The 22,517-nt window shown below is 42.6% G+C and overlaps 2 protein-coding genes across 4 annotated transcripts in view; one reads left to right on the top strand and one right to left on the bottom strand.

Annotated features, from left to right (window-relative positions):
* Positions 1-2,693: 2,693 nt before the first annotated feature.
* Positions 2,694-6,356, top strand: arl6ip4 (ADP-ribosylation factor-like 6 interacting protein 4). The gene is made up of 5 exons (XM_056286978.1): positions 2,694-2,994; positions 3,379-3,681; positions 3,810-3,927; positions 4,049-4,118; positions 4,210-6,356. The coding sequence occupies exons 1-5, from the start codon at positions 2,811-2,813 to the stop codon at positions 4,264-4,266; spliced, it is 732 nt and encodes a 243-aa protein (XP_056142953.1). The 5' UTR covers positions 2,694-2,810; the 3' UTR covers positions 4,267-6,356.
* Positions 6,357-10,521: 4,165 nt separating this feature from the next.
* LOC130123885 (membrane-associated phosphatidylinositol transfer protein 2-like) overlaps positions 10,522-22,517 on the bottom strand; it is a 75,814-nt gene continuing 63,818 nt past the window's right edge. For all 3 annotated transcript variants that reach the window (XM_056294994.1, XM_056293613.1, XM_056294197.1), the window contains 8 exons: positions 22,257-22,405; positions 22,038-22,154; positions 21,384-21,500; positions 21,119-21,267; positions 19,046-19,195; positions 18,751-18,931; positions 18,435-18,563; positions 10,522-14,586 (listed from right to left, as the gene is read on the bottom strand). In XM_056294994.1, coding sequence (XP_056150969.1) covers positions 14,197-14,586; positions 18,435-18,563; positions 18,751-18,931; positions 19,046-19,195; positions 21,119-21,267; positions 21,384-21,500; positions 22,038-22,154; positions 22,257-22,405 — 1,382 coding nt within the window. In that variant the 3' untranslated portion in view covers positions 10,522-14,196. The remainder of the gene's footprint in view (positions 14,587-18,434; positions 18,564-18,750; positions 18,932-19,045; positions 19,196-21,118; positions 21,268-21,383; positions 21,501-22,037; positions 22,155-22,256; positions 22,406-22,517) is intronic.

Below are 22,517 nucleotides of genomic sequence, written 5' to 3'. Positions count from 1 at the left end.
TTCGTAGGCTCAGGGTCACTCCAGAAAGGGTATGTGACATTACTGTGGGATGTGTGATTCTCCACAACATTGCCACAATTAGAGAACAATGTCCAACTCAACCAGTGAATGAGCCTGACCACCTCTCGCTGACACATGAGATGGAAGAGCAGTCAGAGACACAATATGCTACCATCATTTCTGATTCACTCATCACCTCCCCAGTGTCAAATAAAGACAATATGACTCTTTTTTATGAAATCTTCTTTATTTCCTGCAAGTACAAATGCAGTACAGTAGTTGATATTTTTTTATGTCGTTCAAACAAGTAAAATCATCCAGCTATGGCCACTTAACCCACCTTTAACTGATGTTCCAGCAGTTTTATTTCTATTTTTGTCTTTTGATCTGCAGCCTTATGTGGTTCGTTTCCAAATTAGATTTTTCAATTTGTTACGCTAAGCACACCTTGTACAGTTGTTTCACATGGAGGTATAGGAGCACAAAAAGTGACACTGAATTTCACAGTGCCAGGACTACTTACTTTCATTGTAAGTCAGGGACCAATGCTGAACAACATCTTACTGAGGTAAGTTGTGCCGTAGAGGTGAATGGACCATCTTCCTTATTGTCATTTCCAGCATTGCTCTGTTAGAGAAAAATAAGGTACAAGTTTTATTATGGTGCAACACTATAATCAACTGTTAGGTGTTATTTCTATAGTGTAAACCTCAATAGACCTCTCTGTATCTTCCCTCTCTTTGGCAGCTGACAAGGTCTGTAATGAAAATTAACAAATTTTGTGTTCTACGCAAACCAATTATTAAAAATCTGGGGAGTATTAAGAGCATCATTAACAACCGCATGGAAGTCTGTTATGGCAGAAGGCTCCACCAAACAGATTACACCATCAATAACTGGTAGGAAGATGAACAAGATTAGACAGTTAAATTATAATTTTACAGCCAGAAAAGTGCTCCAACTAAGTTTTTTTTTTTTTGGACAACAGTGTGCAAGCCACATCATCCACCCATCCATTATTCAAACCACTTATCCTGCTCTCAGGGTCGCAGAGATGCTGGAGCCTATCCTGGCAGTCATTGGGCGGCAGGCGGGTAGACACCCTGGATAGGCCACCAGGCAATCACAGGGCCAAGCCACATCACAATTTTTCAAATATATAACTGAGTCACCTTAAAATAGATTATGATGTCTGAAGGACAACTAAGAATCTGAATACGTAACAGCAGTCAATTACAAAGAATTGTACTGCTTCAAGAAAATCAGTGTGTCAAGTTGTGTCTAAGATGGATGGGTGGGTGTCACTGAGCTAACACTGGCAAAAGGGTGAATTTACATATATCAGTCATTGGAATAATTAACTTCTTATGTAGGCCCTTGTGTACTGGGGGTTGGTTGGGTCAGATGAGCTTGCTCCAGAGATGTCTTCAGCAATTGGTCGCCCACTGTTTTGACTGAGGGTCATGGCTTCAGCCTCTGTGAATGGTGGTGGTGGTGGACCCCCACCTGTTTTTCAGGCTTCAGCCTTTTTTCTATTGGCTATAATGGAGGTCAAATTTGAACATATCTACCAAGCAAAAATTTGGAGACTTGTATGTATGAAGGCATTTAGGTGTTGCTTTCAAATAGATATTAAATACCGGCAGTGTTGGAATGGCTAAAATTTTTACTTTTGCGTAGAAATTTTAAAAATTTCCCCAATACTTAAAGATATCACATGTTGCTTGTAATGAAACTATACCTTGCGTGTTTGAACTATATTGTTTATATTTCATCTTCAGTTGCTGCCAAGTACGTTTGTGCTTGTTGGGTTGCATCTGCATAAACATTAAATGTATGTGTGTGCGCGCACACGCACGCACACACACGCACGCACGCACACACACATATATATATATATATATATATACACATAAATATATGGTGAATAAGTTGAACACTTGAGATAAAACTTTTTTTCCAATTAATACTCACGCATTGACCTGGTCAGCAATTTTCTGCCACGCCAGCTCACGTTCTTTTACTGCTGCTCCTGTATTGCCCCCCCCCCTTAAATATATACTCATATTCTGCATACGTTTCATTAATATTTCTATCTCCAGTGTGGTGAAGTAGGATGACCTTTTTTTTTCCGGTTGCCATGTTGAATCGTAGTATCGGAGCTCCATTGATGATGGCTTTTTATAGTCGTCATGAGAGCGCTTAACTCAGAGTGAGCATTCTGAAACCGAAAACTCTTGAGAATGTTAGCTCAACCAAGAGCTCAGGTTTAAACTCAGAGTTTGTAAAACCTGCTTTCTGAAACAGGCCCCAGAAATATGATCCAGAGAGAGAGGTTTTAGTGAATGCACTGAGAGATTGAAGAGCAAAATATCAGTAATAGTCTAAAAAAGAAAATCTCCAAGTGATAAGTGTTGGAATCTCCTAGAGTATTTAAAATCATCAAGGATACTGAACAGAATTTGAGAAAAAATAGTATTATTTATTTATTTAAATTTTATTCCTTTTATTTATTTAATTGTGCCTCTTTTGATTGTATTTCTGTTTGGCAGAAGTATTAGAGTGGGTAGAGCTTTAGTTCACACTCCAGATCAATGAGTGGCGGTAATACACCCGGAAGCTGTTTGCCAACCGCCAAATAAAGATAAAAGGAAAGAAGACCGCGCACAGTTGCACACGGAAAGAAATGGGAGGCGGACTAACTTCCGTGTGAGCCGATAAAACAACACACATTTCTTGTAACCTACTTGTCTCATGTCTATTGTCACAATTCCCCCAAATATTCTGGTCGTGTTCATCTTGATTTAGTTATGGGTCGCAGTCGATCGCGCGAAAGACATTCAGGGGAGGCCAGCAAACGAGGGAGAGCGAAGAAACATGAAAAGAATAAAAAACGGAGACGATCCTCCAGTGTTTCGTCAACCTCCTCTTCCTCATCGTCTTCCTCCTCCTCCTGCAGGAGCGCTAGTCCCAGACCTTCAAAGAAAGCATCGCGTAAGAATCAAGGGGACCTGTTGGTTTGCATATACACAATAAACATTGTTTCTCACACTAGGTAAATATGGTGACGGTAGCCCCATATGTGACCTCAGCTCTAAGTAGCCTTGTGTTGCTGTGAAATAAGTGCACCATAGGCTGTAAGGATTAAATCAAAATGGTTTTTTTTCTTTCTTCTTTTTACTTGTTTTCAGTCAGCTATAGCATCGTTGAAGGTATACCCAAGGTCTCTGCATTCCCGCTGGTGGGGTTAAATGTCAAACAAATAGCTGGCTGACGAAATATTGGGTTTAAACATTCGTTTCGCGTCGACTGAACATTTTAATAACTGACTTAAAATTATGATGCGTGTCTGTGTGCGTGTCTCTCTATCTGAGAAAGGTGTAGATGTGAAAACGGCAAAGAGAAGAAAAAGAAATTCCTCAACTTCATCCAGCTCTTCCTCGTCCTCCTCAAGTGACAAGGTCAGGAGAAAGAAAAGTAAAGCTAAGAAAAAGAAGCTGAAGAAGAAAAAGGCTAAGCTCAAGAAAAAGAAGGAAAAGGAGAAGAGGAAAGAGAAGAAACTAAAAAAGCTGGCGAAGAAAAAGGAGCTTGCAAACGTACTGGCCAGTCCACCAGTTGAGAAACCTCCATCATTCTTGGAGACATGGCAGAGCGATGAAGGCACTGTGGAGCTTGGGCCAGGTATGATATGGTGGCCAAAGGCGTTAGATGCAGAGGCCTGTTTCTTGTGTACGTTGGAATGATATTTCTTAATGATTGGTGTCGGACTCCAACAACTTTACTGATTGTTTGAAATCTTTATGTTGCAGTTATGACAGATGAGCAGAAAGCCAGGCTCTCCACGAAGAGACCCCTCACTAAGGAAGAATACGAGGCCAGGCAGAGTGTCATCCGCAGAGTTGTGGACCCTGAAACGGGACGTACCAGGTATGTCTGCTTAAAAACATCTGTGAGTGGTTATTTTAATGTTTTGTTTATTTTGCAGGACAGGATTTCACTGTTGTCTTCATAAGATATCCAAGCTTTTATTTTTATTTTATTTTTTTAGATTGGTGAGGGGTGAGGGAGAGATCATTGAGGAAATAGTCAGCCGAGAAAGACACAAAGAAATAAATAAGGTAAGAAGTAAATAAAAAATCAGGTTGATCCTCTGGATATGATCATAATGTTATCTTGCAATCTAACAATTTACTCCCTCTCCTTCCACAGCAAGCAACCAAAGGAGATGGGTTTGGTTTTCAGCGGAAAATGGGAAATAATAGGTAGAAAACTGAGTTCATTTTTTTTTGCATGGCTGCTACAGACAGCGGTGGTTGCCATGAAAGATGGCCCATTTCAGTTTAATGTATGCAGCTTGTATTGCGAGTAGGTGTGGCTCTTTTATCATAAGTGTTATGCCACTTGGGTTGTGGCATTTACAGTTGTTAAACAGCATTCACAGAGAAGCACACATTTCACAGCAGTGTATCGAGTGTCAAGTAGGTGACATTGTATGCATACCCTGTGATAGGTCTACATTTTTTCATGAATTCTTGGTGTAACCTGATGGTTCAGATTCCTGAAGTTTACCAAAGCCAGGCGAACATACTGTACAAGCTGTAATTTTAGACTGTTTAAGTCAAACTAAATTTGATTCGGATTACTAAACATACTTCCTGGCTCAATTGAAATGGTTTGCTCATGTGAAATGGATAACATAACTTTTTTTTTCCTCTCTTGTCATCAACAATGAGGTCATCCTGCCACCCAATATACAATTTCTACTTGGAAAAAAAACTAGGTTCACTTTTTTCTGAACCAAGAATCATCAAAATGTGGATGGGCATCAATTATATAGAATGATACAGACAAAAGTTAAGGGGTTTTGTTTTTTTATCAGTTGTTTTTATTTCAAAAAAGTAAAGCAATAGTCATTGCAATAACAAAGTAACAGAAGTATAATTACCCCCAATACGACCAAAAACAGGTCATCCTTCCCTCCCATACAAGTGGCGACCAAAACCCTCTCCTCCCATCCCACAATTGTTCTACATTACATAGCACATAGAGTTACAACTATACAACAGAGTAAACTCATTTACATTATAATGCCATACTTGTACATATTCAAGCCAACAGTTGTTTAACATCTGCTGCTGCAGAGGCCGATGCCTGAACAGTCCTTTCTCTAGCCCCATGTATTCTAGCTATAGATTGTTCCCATGTGTATTATGTTCAGAAAAGACATCAGCCTTTGAGTATGGCTAAGCGTATCAGGAGGATTCCATCTTAGACCTAGCATATTTTTTTGCTGCTGTAAGACCTTCAAATAAAATGAGATTTGAAGGCCGACAGATCAAGTGATGAGGTATCGTTCAAAATCAGCAACCTGGGACAACAGAGTATATGCACACCCATTAAATTTGATCGGGTAGAATATACTACTTTCCAGAATGAGACCACCCCAGGGCACTCTCATTACATATGCATGGAGTACATAGATGGCAGATTGGAAAGGGTATGAGTTTCATGAAGTGACATTTTCTAGGAGTGAGGGGAAGCCCATGTAAAAAATTGAAGTGAATAAGTTCGTGATTAGGCTTTTTAGACGTGCAGTCCAAGTTATCCCAGACAGTAAACCCATCAAGCTCACCACCGAGATGGTTGAGGTGTTTTTCCTACACCTATGAGCAGGGAGAGGACCACAACAAGAGTTTAGTAACAAGGTCTAGAACATAGAGACCAAACCATTTGTCTGAACACCCACATCCACAAAAGTTCACTGTTGAGAAGCTAACCACTTTCCTGAGTCTTCTGACTGGGTTTCCTCACTGTCCAAAGGGATCGTTGTATTTATTTTACACTTACTCATGTTTAATCTGTATGTTTTGAATTTGAACAAACATGTAGAATAACAATTTAGGAAGGATGGAAAACGTTTTTGCAAAAGACTAGTAAAAAAAAAAAATTTCCCCCTATGGAGTGCACCCTGAGCTTTGACCTTTCTAAAAGGAAATACAATATGGAATTTGGATAGTTAAATGATCGTCCCATCAGACTATGCTGAAGGTCCAGATAGAAGATCCAATGATCAGGGAAGTTTTTGTCTGTGCGATTCTAAATGATGCCGACACTATTTAACATTGGTTTATTCAGGCTTGGTTCAAAGAAAGCAACCTTCTTAATAAACCAGGGTCCCTGCAGATCCTTAAAAAGTCTTGAATTTCTTTTCTTTCTTTCTTTTATTCAAGGTCTAAATTTTTTTTTAATTTCTGTAAATTTAGGAAGGGAGGCATTAAATTTATTCTGGGCCAGAACGAATGAGTGTATATGGGCCGTTCTACAGAATTGGAAACATCTTGAAATAAATCTTTTCCCCCAAACTTTGTATGTATATCAATTGTATAATATCCAAGGCTCACATTTCTAGTAATTGTACAGTTAATTCTTGTGTTTTCAGACAGTTTTGGAATATTTTTCCTCTCCCAAAATGTGTCACTGTCAAAATACAATAATACACAACGATTAGCCAAAACATCAAAACCACCTGAGGCCACTGTCATCAGGGAAAACCGTTGCCATGAAGGGGTGGTCTGCAACAATGTTTGGGTAGGTGGTACGTGTACGTTACGTGTACGTAACATGTACAGGAATGTCAGGACCCAAGGTTTCCCAGCAGAACATTGCCTAGACTAGAGCATCACACTCCCTCCACTGACATACCTTCTTCCCGTAGCGCAGCGTTTCTCAGTGTGTGGCGCGCCCCCCACCCCAGGGGCAAAGAGTCATGGGGGGGGCGTGACCGGGGGGGGGTGTAGTGCGGAACTACTGTTTTGACGTCGGAAAGTTTTTCACGGCGGAACAATCAGCAAAACATGCTTTCATGTGAGACAAGAGTCTGTGGATTCACAGAATGGAGAGATATTTGACAGGGGCGAAAAGAAAGACAGGCGATACTTATGAGACAAACAAGACAACGTGCTTGGCTGACGGTAATCAACCAAAAACCAAGTTAAGAAAATATGACGAAGCCTATCTTGCTCTTGGATTCACAGTGAATGTGGTGGGAGATGAGGAGAGACCAGTGTATATTTTATGTCTGAAAACTGGCAGCTGGTGAGACCAAACAAATTAAGAAGAAACTTAGAGACATTACACCCCAGTCACGTCAATAAGCCACTCGAGTTCTTTCAGAGGAAACTTGGTGCGTACCGTCAGCAGGAGCGTTGCTTTGTAAAAGCTGCGTCAGTGAACAAGAAAGCACTAATGGCATCATACAAAGTCGCATACAGAATTTCCCAGTGCAAGAAACCACACACAACAGCAGAGGAGTTGATACTTCCCGCGGCTGGTGTCGACTATGTTTGATGAGACAAGCGCCCCCGAATTCGCTACATTGGTGTCAGAAGTGGGAAGGTGAGACCATGAGGCCATCGGAAGCGCGTGCCCCCAGAGGCGTGAGGGAGCTGATATGCTGAAGGGGGGGTTGGGGTAGTGTAACGTGGACGGATAAATAGTGTGGTAGCCCGGGAACCTCCGCAGCCAGGACGTCGACCCGGATCTCCCGCACCACGGGCGACAACGTAATCAGTCGACTAAAGGGTCCGACCCGTTAGCCAAGGGCTAGCGAGTCTATTTATCCGTGCATGTTATTTTATAAAGAAATGTTGGGTGCCTTTGACGATGGTCAGATTGGTAATTTTCCATGTTAATACCCCCCCCCCCATTATTCACAATGCCCCTTTTAACAGCTTTGCCCTGGAGCTGGGGCTGAATTGATCTCGAGTACCTTGTGTGGCAAACAAGAAAGGGCTCAGAGCCGATCCTTGGTGTAATCCCGCCTCCATCTTGAACCCATCTGTCATTCCAACTACAAACCTCACCACTCACACTGCCCTCATACATATCCTGCACCACTCCTACATACTTGTCTGCCACTCCTGATTTCCTCATACAATACCACACCTCCTCTCTCGGCACCCTGCCATATTCTTTCTCTAAATCAGCAAAGACACAATTCTCTATACTCCTCAATCAACATTCTCAAAGCAAACATTGCATCTGTGGTGCTCTTTCGTGGCATGAAACCATACTGCTGCTCGCTGATCGTCACCTTTCCTCTTAACCTAGCTTCTACTACCTTTTCCCATATCTTCATGCTGTGGCTGATCAACTTAATAGTGTCTACAGCTCTGCACATCACCCTTATTCTTGAAAATCGGTACCAGTATGCTTCCTCTCCACCCCTCAGGCATCCTCTCACTTTCCAAGATTGTGTTAAAAAATCTAGTTAAAAACTCCACTGCCATCTCTCCTAAACACCTCCATGCCTCCACAGGTATGTCATCAGGACCAACTGCCTTTCCACTCTTCATCCTCTTCATAGCTGCCCTCACTTCCTCCTTGCTAATCCACCACACTTCCTGATTCACTATCCCCACATCATTCAACTTTCGCCCTCTCTTTTTCCTCATTCATCAGCCCCTCAAAGTACTCCACCTTCTCAACACACACTCCTCGCTTGACAGCACATTTCCATCTCTATCCTTGATTGCCCTTACCTGCTGCACACCCCTCCCACCTTGGTTCCTCTGTCCAGCCAATCGTTAAGTCATTTTCTCCTTCCTTAGTGTCCAACCTCTCATAGAACTCACCTTTGCCTTTGCCACCTCTTTCTTTGCTATAAGTCGCATTTCCTTGTACTCCTGACTTAATTTCTTCATCTCTCTGACTATTTGACTTCTTCTTTGCCAACCTCTTCCTCTGTATACTTTGCTGTATTTTCTCATTCCACCACCAAGTCTCCTTGTCTTCCTCTGTCCAGATGACACACCAAGTACCTTCCTAGCTGACCTAGCTGACTCCCTCACTATTTCTGCAGTGGTTGCCCAGCCATCTGGCAACTCTTCACTAGCCACCCAGTGCCTGTCTTAACTCCTGCTTGAACGCCACACAACAGTCTTCCTTCTTCAACTTCTGCCATTTGATCATTGGCTGTGCCTTCACCCTCTCCCCTTCTTGATCTCCATATTCATCCTTCAGACCACCATCTGATGCTGCCTATAGCTATGTTCTCCCATCACCACCTTGCAGTCTGCAATCACTTTCAAATCTTGCCTCCTGCATAAGATATAGCCGACCTGTATGCCCTTTCCTCTACTCTTATATGTCACCCTATGTTCTTCCCTCTTCTTGGAATATGTTTTCATCGCAGCCGTTTCCATCCTTTTTGCAAAATCCACCACCATCTGTCCTTCCACATTCCTCTCCTTGACACCATACCTGCTCATCACCTCCTCATCACCTCTGTTCTCTTCACCAACATGCCCATAGAAGTCTACTCCAATCACCACTCTCTCCTCCTTCGGTACACTCTCCACCACTTCATCCAGCTCACTCCAGAATTTATTTCTCTTCCATCTCACACCCAACTTGCGGGGCATATGCTCTTATAACATTCATCATCACACCTTCGAGTTCCAGCTTCATACTCATCACTCTGTCTGACACTCTTCACCTCCAACACACTTTTGACATACTCTTCCTTCAGAATTACCCCTACCCTTTTTCTCCTCCCATTCGCACCATGGTAGAAACGTTTGAACCCACCTCCATTGCTCCTGGCCTGACTCCCCTTCCACCTGGTCTCTTGCACACACAGTATGCCTACCTTTCTTCTTTCCATCATGTCAGCCAGCTCTCTCCCTTTACCAGTCATAGTGCTAACATTCAAAGCTTTGACTCTCACCTCCACACTTCTACCCTTCCTCCTCTCCTGCTGCCTCTGGACATGCCTTCCCCTTCCCTCTCGCCTCCTCCTTTTGCCCAACAGTAGCATAGTTTCCACCGGAACCCTACTGGCTAACAGTACCAGTATCGGTCGTTGGTAACCTGGGCCTCGACTGATTCGGTATGGAAATCTAATCTTTAACAAATAGTCTATATTTCACAATTGTGATTGGCATTTGCTTTCCAGAAAATCTGCCAAAGGTAGGCTGCAGTACATTTATTAAGTCGACGACATCACGTGCAGTGTACAACTTGTTCAGATAGACGGTCGGTAAGACGGCTGATATGATGTTTGGTTGGTCGATTAGTCGGGCGGGAGAATTTGGCACGTTTCACGCCCCATACATAGCAGGGTAAGCGAAGAGCGACATGATTGGCTGCCTAGTTAGCAAAGTGTTGTTAGCTTTCACACCCCATAGCTTTTTTTCTCTCCCTTCATTTAGAGGTATCTAAAAGGTCTTGAAAATTATTAAATTTGTGCTTTGAAAGTGTGTGGATACCCTATAAACATAACTGAATTAGATAAGGGGAAGCTTGGCATGTTATTGTTTTGACACGTTGGTCTTAAATGTATTTGTAGAGCCTTTTTCCGCCACACAATGGGATTTTCTTTGGCTTGGACATCTCACAAAGCGGTAGTTTCTTACAAGAACAGCTGTTTTCCCTGAGACCATCTTTGATACCTTTGCTGATAAGTGATTTCGTCTTGTTGTCTTGAAAAATAAATCAAGAGGCCAAAAGCTACTTTGTTGTTCATCAGATATTCTTTATACACTGTACAGAAAAACACGAGAATGGATAAAACAAAGTTATCCAAAACCTAAAAGATGCACACCCTGTACAATGAAAATACTTTCTGAGCTTTTTCTAAGGTATTTCATATTTACATGTGAAAGCTGACTGTTGGTGTACAGAAGGTTAGGGCATTGCATCAATCTGGGGGATGGGTTGTTTAGTGATTGTGAAATATGTCAAGTCCAACTGTAATAGATTTCTCCTTTGTACAATATGCATTTCCATTTTATATAACAAACCAAATCCTTATAAGAAAAATATGGCCTTTTCCTATATCCATTCATTAAATTCTGCTTTTATTTTCTATCCTTTTCTCGTTAATTCAAACTATTGGTGTAAGCATAATGTAAGGCAGGAAGGGGAAATGTAAGGCCTCTGGTAATATCTTTATGAGTAGCAGAATCGGAACGATTGTCTGCCCAGAGGTATCCAAACTTCACAGATGATTGCACAGGTTCATTTTTACATTCTCTGGATGTAAATATCCAGACAATTCCAATTCCAAGGAAAAGAATATGTTTCAGTAGTCCTCTTTAGGAGAGTGCACTTTTTTCACACCGTCTGTCCATTTTGAAATCACCTTTACCACTTTGATGTATAAACAGCAATACTTATGACAGCAAGACTCCTATACGTTGTAGTACACTAATACACAATTTCAGTTACACTTTCTTTCAACCTGTTACCCCAAACCAAGACAACAGTCTGCACTAGTGAAAATCAAAGTACCATTTATCTTTGTTCTATAGATTTCTGAGTCTTTTCTTTTCTTTTCCTTTTTTTTTAACTATTTGGGTTGCTGTAGGCCTAGGTGGGTCACTGAGCAGGGTTATAACCCATCCACCCATCCATTATCCAAACCGCTTATCCTGCACTCAGGGTCGTGGGGATGCTGGAGCCTAGCCCAACAGTCATTGGGTGGCAAGCAGGGAGACACCTTGGACAGGCTGCCAGGCCATCACAGAGCCCCCCCCCCCCCACACACACACACACACTCACATCTAGGGACAATTAAGTACAGCCGATTCACCTGACCTACATGTCTTTGGACTGTGGGAGGAAACTGGAGCACCCTCAGGAAACTTGGGAAGAACATGAAAACTCCACACAGAGGACGAACTGGGATGACCCCCAAGGTTGGACAACCCCGGGGCTTGAACCCAGGACCTTCTTGCTGTGAGGCGACTGCGCTAACGTTACACTGCTCCACCATGCTGCCCAGGGTTATAACCATCATGGTAAAAAAAGGGTTTTCAGATTTCTTCTCTAACATGTCTGTCATGGGGGGGATGCAAATTGGGGGTGAAAACACACTCTCCGTTTCAGGTTTTTCTTTTTTCATACTTTTATCAATGACTTATATGTGCCACATATCATTTAATGCTCATTGCTACGTGAATGTCTTTTGTTGCAGGCTCTAGAAACATGAGTACATACCTGCATATCTGTCTCCAATAACTGGGCCTATTTTTGCTCATGTAACAACAGATATTTTCGAATAACTCCTTTAAACTGGATGGTTGTAGATTATGTGCCTGTTCACCTGATTGTCAATGCATTGTGGCATTTTCTCAACACAGTCAGTCTGTTGTGGTAGGGATTGGGTGATATTGCACATTCTCCCTTACATTTCAGCCCACATTGGTCCACTACAGTCAGTTCTATACATGCCTAAAACAGGGACAAATGTACATCATTTGAACGAATAAACCATAAACTGTTACCCCTTTTAGAAATAATTGAAAAACAGCATGGCATACAACTTCGTTCCAAGTTGCTACCTTTGAAAGCATATTGTACAGAATTTACAATTTGCAGATTTTTCATCCAAAGTGAGTACTGCAAACAGGATATTGATTTAACCTAAAGATTATGATCTATGAACACATTCAATGCCTCATTTACATGAGGGTAGACATATCCCAAATATCCAAAATATATAATAACCAACATAGAATAGATGACACTAGGTAGCAGTTCCATTGATACAGTTCTGGTGATTGACAAAATAAAACAACATGATATAAAAACAATACTTTGCTGGGCAAAGACCTCTTAAATATTGGCAGCTAGAAATGAAGCATGACAAAAGAAACAAATGAATCACAATGTAGCTAAAATAATAATAAAAAAAAACTGTTCACCAAATCAATGTGCTTTTTAACATTTCTAGATCCTCTAATAACATTATTAACAAAACTGTATCCTGATTTTTTTTCACCAGAATAAAGAAGACACTTTAAACTGGCCTCTCCACAGACCAGATACCAGATCTACACTAAAATAAACCATTATATACAGACCTTGGTTAGGCGTAGCTATACACTTACATATTCTATCCCTCAGAGCAGTTTCACATGTACACAGGACGTTTGATTCAGTTTTTCTCCATTCATTTACAGCATACCTTAATCTGTTTACTTTGGCACATAAACCATACAGTAATAGGACTTGTCCCTATGGACGAGTCATACATTACTCACATACGACATAGGGAATTATAGCAGAGCACTTCAGCAGTGCTGTGCACTCTTAATGTGTCTTAAGTGCCACAAGACAAAAACAATTTTACCTGCAACGAAAGTGTTCTTTTTCTTTCTTCATGTGATGTTCAGATGGCTTTTTGGCTTGAGAACAGTCTAAAATTTTAAACTAAAATGTCTATGTTGATTCTCTGTTAAAAGCTGTTATGTGGAACATTTTACAACAGAATTAAAAATGTTAATGTTAAATTCATGGGAGTCACAGGAGAATATGCAGTATGCTTAATACTTGGTCAAATGACATAAAATCAGTTTAAATTATCTACAACACTCAAATTAGGATAAATAAAGATGACTTGCCCCCCAAAACTGACAAATGTAATAGTTTATGACTGTAACCGTTTTTACTTAATTTTGTTTATGCCTGTATGGGTGTTTATGGAAAACAAACATTCAGTCCAGGTTTACCCAGTTTTTTAAGCTTGCTCTCAGCCCAGTCCATTTGAATGTTACATAATGAGACTTCTATAACAGACTTTTAAAGTAATTCATTTATAGACATAGTTAATAGACATATTCTGTGTGTTTGTGGCAGCCACAGTAGTGCACTTTAGGCAACACAACAATGGAGTCATCGCTTCAGCTCTCTGCAGCCACTAACATTTACTGATATATATACAGCATGAGAGTGCATGTGTATAAAATCATCTTCAACCTTAAAGCCCCATGTAGGATGCAGTAAGATAGGATGACTCATTGCCCATTTTAATGTTGTATTCAAGACACATAAATATTTACCAACATTAAATAGTATACAATAAGAAACAGTCTGATTCCTATTTACCTTTTCATTGGCTAGATCTATGTGTGTTGTGTGTGTTCATGCTTGATAAAGATGCTTTTTGATATGCATTTAAACTCTGCATGTTCTTTAAAAAAGAGGCATATCCCTTGTCCGTAGTGGTTTTTGTTGAGTGTGGCATACGAACTGTGATGGTTTTATAAAGAGGGGTTTGTAGCACCAATTCTAAATGCTGTGTTTTCTCAGCTGGTGCAAGGGTCTTTATCTCACTTAATCCCTTTCTTAGCTCCATCACTTCCAGTCACCATTGCAAAGATACTTCATGGAGTCTCTCTTGATACCTAAACCTCATTTTGGACTGAAAACACCCGGCTCCAACTTGGTGCTGCTACTGCGGCCCCAGCAGCTCGCTGTGATGCTCATGCTGCGCTGGGACGAGCCCGGACCGTGGCCCTGGCTATGAGCTCGCTCCAGCCGCTCACGCTCCAGCCGCTCACTGTCCGACTGGCTCTGTGTGCGCTCTGGCTTGCTGTGGCCGCTGCCCGTGGGCGAGCTGGGGGCCGGCTGGGAGGAGATGGTGCGCAAAAGGTGGTTCCGCTTCCTCAGGAAGTCACTGTTTGCACCCAATCCAAAGCTGCCTTTACGTAGCACCATGCGGGCACTGCTGGTCTTGGCCGGTCGAGAGCGGTGGTTATACTCCAGCTGGGACAGATGGGCTGCATAGCCCTCTGTGATGAACTGTTGAGAGGATCATGAGAGAGAGATGGTTTTCTCAAATATATGAAACATTTTCACTGTGTGTTTTGGATTTAATTGATAGAAATTAATTATTGATCAGTCCTAAGAGTGTAGACATGACCCAACTGCCATGAGCCACACAATAATGATAGTTGTGTTGTAATGTTGTACATATTGATCCCTTTCAGTCGATTCACTCAGTACAACAGATTGTATGAGATATAATGTCCTCTTGAGTCTGGCTGAAGAGGGGTTTGAACAACAAAATCCCCGCTCTTTAGAGAACACAGAGCTGGCTGGGTGAACAACAGTGTATTGGGTGCGATCAGAGTGGGCTTGGAAGACAGTATTGTGGGGAAACATGACCTATTTGGGCTTGACCCCTGAACAAAAAGAGGGTGCGACCTCTTGAATGGCACAAGATGGGGGGTAGTGGTGTTTCAAGTTTTGCCGACTGCTTTGAAGTGGGCATCTCGGCCACAGCCACTGGAGCCATTCTCCTCTGCGGGGAAGACGATGAGACTGACTTGAATGCACTGGGTGGTGGCTTTCGTCTGACATCCCTCCTAGGAAGTGCGCTCCATAGAACCTTTGCCTCCAGCTTTATGCGCTCAAACTTGGCTTGAATGGACTCAAGTGACTGGCCAAACAGACCCTCCATCAAAATGTGCTCATTCAGGTATGCTGCCCTGTCTCTGTCAGGCATGTCTGACAGCATCAACCACAGATGTCGTTGTGCTACCACCGTGCTAGGTAAGCCCCGGCCAAGTGACAGTGCCATGCACCGCGACATGTGCAAAATTTAGTCGAACATTGACCTGATTTCATCCAGCAGCAGGGACAGGGAGGGCTGCCTGCAGGTACTTTTGATCCCAGCCTTCCTAGACATATAGCTTGGTAAGTCTGAAGGAGTGTAACAGAACTCAAAGCCGTGGCAGTGTCAGTCTGCACCCTGTAAACTTTATCCAGCTGTCTGTGAATGTTCTCATTCATCCAGGTCATGGTTATCCAAAGGAACTGAATCGAGTGCAACTGGACTTGGTATATATCCATGAAGACGTTTTGCCTCTCATCCAAGAGGCTTCATCAGTTCATGCCTTTCTGACTAGACCAAGCTAGTCTGACTGGCTGGTGATGAAACTCAGATATTTATCCTCTTTGGAGTCGTTATCAGAGCTAATGATGTCCATGGCTCTTTGTGTTCCGATGTTTAGCAACGCCCATCGTTATCAGAGGTATTGATATGTGTGGCTCTTTTGTGTTCCGATGTTTGGCAATGCCCGTTGTTATCAGAGGTATTGATATGAGCCACGCAAAGAGCCACACATATCAATACCTCTGATAACGACAGGCATTGCTAAACATCGGAACACAAAGAGCCATGGACATCATTAGCTCTGATAACGACTCCAAAGAGGATAAATATCTGAGTTTCATCACCAGCCAGTCAGACTAGCTTGATCTAGTCAGAAAGGCACGAACTGATGAAGCCTCTTGGATGAGAGGCGAAACGTCTTCACAGATATATACCAAGTCCAGTTGCACTCGATTCAATTCCTTTGGATTTATCCAGCTGGGTGCAGGAGAAATGGCAGTGTTTAGAAGGCAGGACCACCAGACCCGCGAGCCAAGTTGTGAGAGGGCAAGAGGTAAGAAGCCAAAGATGGCCCATGATTTGTCAAACCTGTCTTATCAGCCCCATCCAGGTCCAGGAACTGCACATATTCAGGCATAGCAGTGTGAGTACTTCAGTACACACACTTCCAGTGTGGGAAGATGGTGGCACAAATTCAAGTTTGCAGTGGCCTCACCCAGTACAAGTGTGGGAAGATGGCGGCGCAAATTCACATTTGCGGCAGCCTCACCCAGTACCATCCATGCAGTTTCTTTGTCCACGTCTAAGTTTGTCTTCGTTTGATGGCTGGGAGAACTGGTGCTGAATCGGCTGGGAGAGCTTGGTCTGTTGCGTCCTGTGGGCCCAGGGACTACGGCCCTGCCCGGAGCTGCGCCCAAAGAGGCAACACCGAGGGCGGTCTGACAGGATGAGGAAGCTAGCCCATACAGACTGGCAAGTCTGATAACACCGAGGGCGGTCTGGCAGCGGCCTCACCTAGCATTGACTGTGTTTTTAGTATCATCGTGTGGAGTGTGGGGAGGTGTGTCAAAGGTGTCTGGCTGGGAGAGCTAGCATTGGATTGGGTGAGGGAGCCTGGTCTGCTGCGTCTGGTGGGCCATGGACCACGGCCCTGCCCGGAGCTGTGACTGAAGAGGAAACACCGAGGGCAGTCTGACAAGACGTGGAAGTGAGGCAGGCTAAGCTAACTGCTGGCCCATGCAGACCAGCAGTTCTGACAGTCATCTGCTGGCATTCGTTCTCTTGGACAGTGATTTTCTTGTTTAATTTAGATATATGTGTTAGTTTGGATATATGTGTTCTTGAAGTTCTTGTAGTTTTTGGATATGTGTTTTTTGTCTTTGTGTTGCACTGCTGTGGGCTGTGAGAAACGATATTTTGTTTCATTTCATGTATGCAAGTACATGAAGTAAAATGACAAATAAAGTGTTCCTGATTCCTGAGTAGACAGTGGCTTGTCGCAGGTAGCTGTCTATTCAGTGAGGGAATCCAGAAATATGGGCAGGTAGTTTTTGGTTGTGGTCAGCCCTGGGGGAAGGAAAAACCCTGCAAATCTTGTTTGTTTCTGCGCTGGAGGTGGTGAAGGACAGTTCACCTCCAGCTTCCCAGCAGCCCGGCGAAACAGTGCCAGAAAAGAGTTATCCATAACATCCTGGCTAACCTCTGCAGCACCAGAGGTAGCTTGATCTGCCTGCAACACTTCTTGTTCATCTCCAGAGAGGCTGTAGTCCAGCTCTATAATATCCTCCTCATCCTGATAGTCTGAAAGGAGCACGCCTGTGGTCCTGAAATTTGCAGAGCATGCTGGCTCCATATCATCCATTTCCTGCTCCACTTGGTCACTCCAACACAGCCCTGCTTCTCCACCAGCCTCAGCCTCCGTATCAGATGTCTCAGCTGTTCAGAAATATCCGAAAGAAGAAGGTCCTCCTGCCGCACCACAGCTTTATCCAAAATCTATTCGACAAAAGTCACATCCCGTTCGAAAGTCATCTGCCTGAGCTGGCTACAGAGCGCACAAGCATCAGGCTGAGTCAGCGCTCGTCTAGCATGGACAAGTTTGTGAAGAGAAAAACCACAGCCTTGAGGACAAGGACAAGTGGTAGTTTTCTTCTTTGGAAAAGAACTGGCTTGAGTTCGTTCTCATGTTTGCTAGCTGCAGCCATTAGTGCAGCTCAACCACTGAGATGAACAAACAAAACCAATATGCAAAAACTTCCAAAAATAGCACCCTGGGGAAAGCTGACTCATGTTGTCAGATCAACCTGGTAGACCCCAGTTAGCTAAGTCAAAAGTTTTGCTAAGTTTTCTGCTATATTTTTAAGGTGTTCTTTGTGAGATGAACAGCGACAGAATTTAGGTATGCTGCTGGTAACGATGCTATATAGCTTAGAGGGTGGGACCAGGCCACCATGCACCACCACACATCATTTGCCTTTCAGGCATGAATAGAGGTGTCTTCAGCCAGACTCAAGAGGGCATTATATCCCATAAAATATGCGTTGTACCTCGTTCTTCTCCTTCAGAGAACAGTGGTTATATTCGTAACCCTTCATTTTATGATTGCAAAGCCCTTTGGGACAACCTTGTGATTTTGGGCTATACAAATAAAATTTGACTTATGAGTAAGTAGGTTTTACACATTTGTATGTAAAGCTATGTGGTTGATTCGAAAGAATTTTTAACGATTTTGTAAAACACAACTGAGCTGTACCTGACACTGATGCTGCATCTTCTTGGAGGGTCTACCAACAATGTAGATTTGAGAGGGAGAGAGACCAATGGAGGTGTAGACAGAGATGTCTTTGGTTGAACCATAGCCAGCAAAAATCTTCATATGAGCCTGACACCAGTTAAAAAAGAAATTAAAACCAATTCTTATTACTGTAGAAGATTCAATTTTTCAGCTAATACCATTGTTTAACTTTTGAAAATATAGCCGGTATTCTTTCCACTGTAAGACCAACTCTGCATAAAGAAATTTATACATAAAACTATATCTAAAACTCCTCCCATTCCTTTAGGCTGACCTCTGTGAGGGACTTGAGGAAATTGGCCTTGTGTCTGAGTGGGTCATGGACCAGGCCATCACAGAAAGAGACGATACCATGAGGGAAATTGTGCTGAGACAGCCAAGCCACCACCCGTTGCTTCTGCATGTCTGGGCGTCCCGTCACATAGATAATCAAATAGCCCAAGTCCTGCCAGTGCCTAAAATAGAGGTGGAATGAGAAGAGTCATGCAGACATAAACCATTTTTGAAGATAGATCTAAGTTTAAACCTTAAAAGTCTCAATCCTCAGAGAGAAATGAGGAGACTGCTACCTGACCACATCCACAGCTCCAGCCCGTACTTTAGGGTCACTGCCCATGATGGATACGCTAGCAGCAAATGAGCCATCTATACTGAACACCACAAACTCAGTTCCACGGGGAAGAACTGTCAAGTAGCTGTCTGCAAACGTGTGGTCTCCCCTGTGGATTCAAAGGAAAGATGAAGAGAGGGGAAGAGGGACCAAACATTACAGATGCAAAGGGAAAATAATTGATGTCTTTCCTTCAACATTTGCCTTGAAAATTCTCAGACATGCTATTTGCTCATAGGTAAAAAACACCTACCAGGTAAAACACAACAAAAAACAACCAACATACACTACCGTTCAAAAGTTTGGGATCACCCAAACAATTTTGTGTTTTCCATGAAAAGTCACACTTATTCACCACCATATGTTGTGAAATGAATAGAAAATAGAGTCAAGACATTGACAAGGTTAGAAATAATGATTTGTATTTGAAATAAGATTTTTTTTACATCAAACTTTGCTTTCATCAAAGAATCCTCCATTTGCAGCAATTACAGCATTGCAGACCTTTGGCATTCTAGCTGTTAATTTGTTGAGGTAATCTGGAGAAATTGCACCCCACGCTTCCAGAAGCAGCTCCCACAAGTTGGATTGGTTGGATGGGCACTTCTTGCGTACCATACGGTCAAGCTGCTCCCACAACAGCTCAATGGGGTTCAGATCTGGTGACTGCGCTGGCCACTCCATTACCGATAGAATACCAGCTGCCTGCTTCTGCTCTAAATAGTTCTTGCACAATTTGGAGGTGTGTTTAGGGTCATTGTCCTGTTGTAGGATGAAATTGGCTCCAATCAAGCGCTGTCCACTGGGTATGGCATGGCGTTGCAAAATGGAGTGATAGCCTTCCTTATTCAGAATCCCTTTTACCCTGTACAAATCTCCCACCTTACCAGCACCAAAGCAACCCCAGACCATCACATTACCTCCACCATGCTTAACAGATGGCGTCAGGCATTCTTCCAGCATCTTTTCATTTGTTCTGCGTCTCACAAACGTTCTTCTTTGTGATCCAAACACCTCAAACTTGGATTCATCCGTCCACAACACTTTTTTCCAGTCTTCCTCTGTCCAATGTCTGTGTTCTTTTGCCCATCTTAATCTTTTTCTTTTATTGGTCAGTCTCAGATATGGCTTTTTCTTTGCCACTCTGCCCTGAAGCCCAGAATCCCGCAGCCGCCTCTTCACTGTAGATGTTGACACTGGTGTTTTGCGGGTACTATTTAATGAAGATGCCAGTTGGGGACCTGTGAGGCGTCTGTTTCTCAAACTAGAGACTCTAATGTACTTATCTTCTTGCTCAGTTGTGCAACGCGGCCTCCCACTTCTTTTTCTACTCTGGTTAGAGCCTGTTTGTGCTGTCCTCTGAAGGGAGTAGTACACACCGGTGTAGGAAATCTTCAATTTCTTAGCAATTTCTCGCATGGAATAGCCTTCATTTCTAAGAACAAGAATAGACTGTCGAGTTTCAGATGAAAGTTCTCTTTTTCTGGCCATTTTGAGCGTTTAATTGACCCCACAAATGTGATGCTCCAGAAACTCAATCTGCTTAAAGGAAGGTCAGTTTTGTAGCTTCTGTAACGAGCTAAACTGTTTTCAGATGTGTGAACATGATTGCACAAGGGTTTTCTAATCATCAATTGGCCTTCTGAGCCAATGAGCAAACACATTGTACCATTAGAACACTGGAGTGATAGTTGCTTGAAATGGGCCTCTATACACCTTTGTAGATATTGCACCAAAAACCAGACATTTGCAGCTAGAATAGTCATTTACCATATTAGCAATGTATAGAGTGTATTTCTTTAAAGTTAAGACTAGTTTAAAGTTATCTTCATTGAAAAGTACAGTGCTTTTCCTTCAAAAATATGGACATTTCAATGTGATCCCAAACTTTTGAACGGTAGTGTACATTACAGGATGCTCTGTCGTGAAATTGTTTGCAGAAATTCACGAGTAAAATTATCGTTACAGTGAAAGTGAACAGACACAAATTACCAAGGCTTTGGGTATATAAAAAGCACCAAACTAGTCCCACCTGACAACCATTTTAACTGGGTAAACTCCAATGCCCAGCCGCTTGCTTGTTGGGATGATAAAAGACACACGACCGCTGCTGTTGGTCACCTCTGTGTCAAAGTGCATCCATTCTCCTGATGGAGGCTGGGTCATGATGTGGAGGTCAACCTGCACAGGATTGAAAATTTTTTAACCCACCTAATAAAGTCAAATGCATAGGTGAACCATAAGGTCCCTGAGTAAGATCATTGTGTGTATGGTATTGCTGAAAAGCAAGTGTTCACCTTCTCCCCAGTCAAGGTGACCATGTCCAAAGGGCCATACATGAAGCGACCTGTCACAACCTGCTGGCAGCCTTCAGTGAACACAGCATCATTGACACGATGGTTGGCTGTCACATTCTGTCAAGGAGTACAAATACAGACATGGGCTGAAAGGCTGTTCCCCCCCCCCACTCAGTCTGATAAGACAAATGCTCAGCACCTCTACGATGAATGAAACCAGCTGTGTTTTCGTTAAAATAATGAGCAAATTTTAATATGGCTTTTATCTGTCATGTTTCTGTTGGCTGGTTTCAACAAATAAACTTTCCTGTGCACAGGGTGAAGCAGGAATATGTCATCAAAAACATTGTATTTTGCTGCTGTTGCAGAAAGCTTAAAAAATGTAAGTAAAATTTTATTTACATAGCACTTTTAAAAACACAGTTACAAAGTGCTTTACACTTAATACAGAAAACACCAGTAAATACATAAAATAAATAATGTACATTGTTTTTTACTGTATAACATCTTCAACATGTCACCTTTTCGAGTGTCAAAACCTTTTAGATATCAGATTTTTTTTGGTCATTATTTTGTGTTTCTGTTCAACTTTTCTTCTTCACCTTGAAATTCATATAAAATGGCTTGATAGAACTGCTGAAACAAACTCCTTACCCTAATTTTCACATGTGTTCTCTTCCGGAGCCATTTCTCACGAGGTTTGGATGGGGTGAATTCTGAAACCTCCTTCCCATCCAGCTCCAGTATACTGGAGTTTTCATGCCTCATAACCTGCAGGAGAAATTCAAGATGACTCACAATGAATGGCTATGAGGTCTTGGGACAGTCGGCTACTAACACAGACTGACCCAATGGCAGGTGTGTTTCACCTACCTGTCTCAGCAGAAAAGACACTACATCAGTGGACTCCCAGTAAGATGCATGGAAAAGATGCGGCAGTGCAACAGTGGGGAAAGCCGTCAGAGCATCGGGGCAGTACAGGGCAAAGTCCATCCGCTTTGTGCCCCACCAACGTGATGCAACTGTAATGAAAATAGGAGGCAATCTAGTAAAAATGACACTGAGAGAGTTTGTATGAGGTGCATGATGTTGGATGGAGATGTAACACAACCTCGAAGCTTAACCACTTCAAAA

This window comes from Lampris incognitus, chromosome 1 (assembly GCF_029633865.1).
Source record: "Lampris incognitus isolate fLamInc1 chromosome 1, fLamInc1.hap2, whole genome shotgun sequence".
Lineage (NCBI taxonomy): Eukaryota > Metazoa > Chordata > Actinopteri > Lampriformes > Lampridae > Lampris > Lampris incognitus.
Note: the sequence above shows the minus strand (reverse complement) of the source record. Positions and strands in the feature narration are given on the sequence as shown.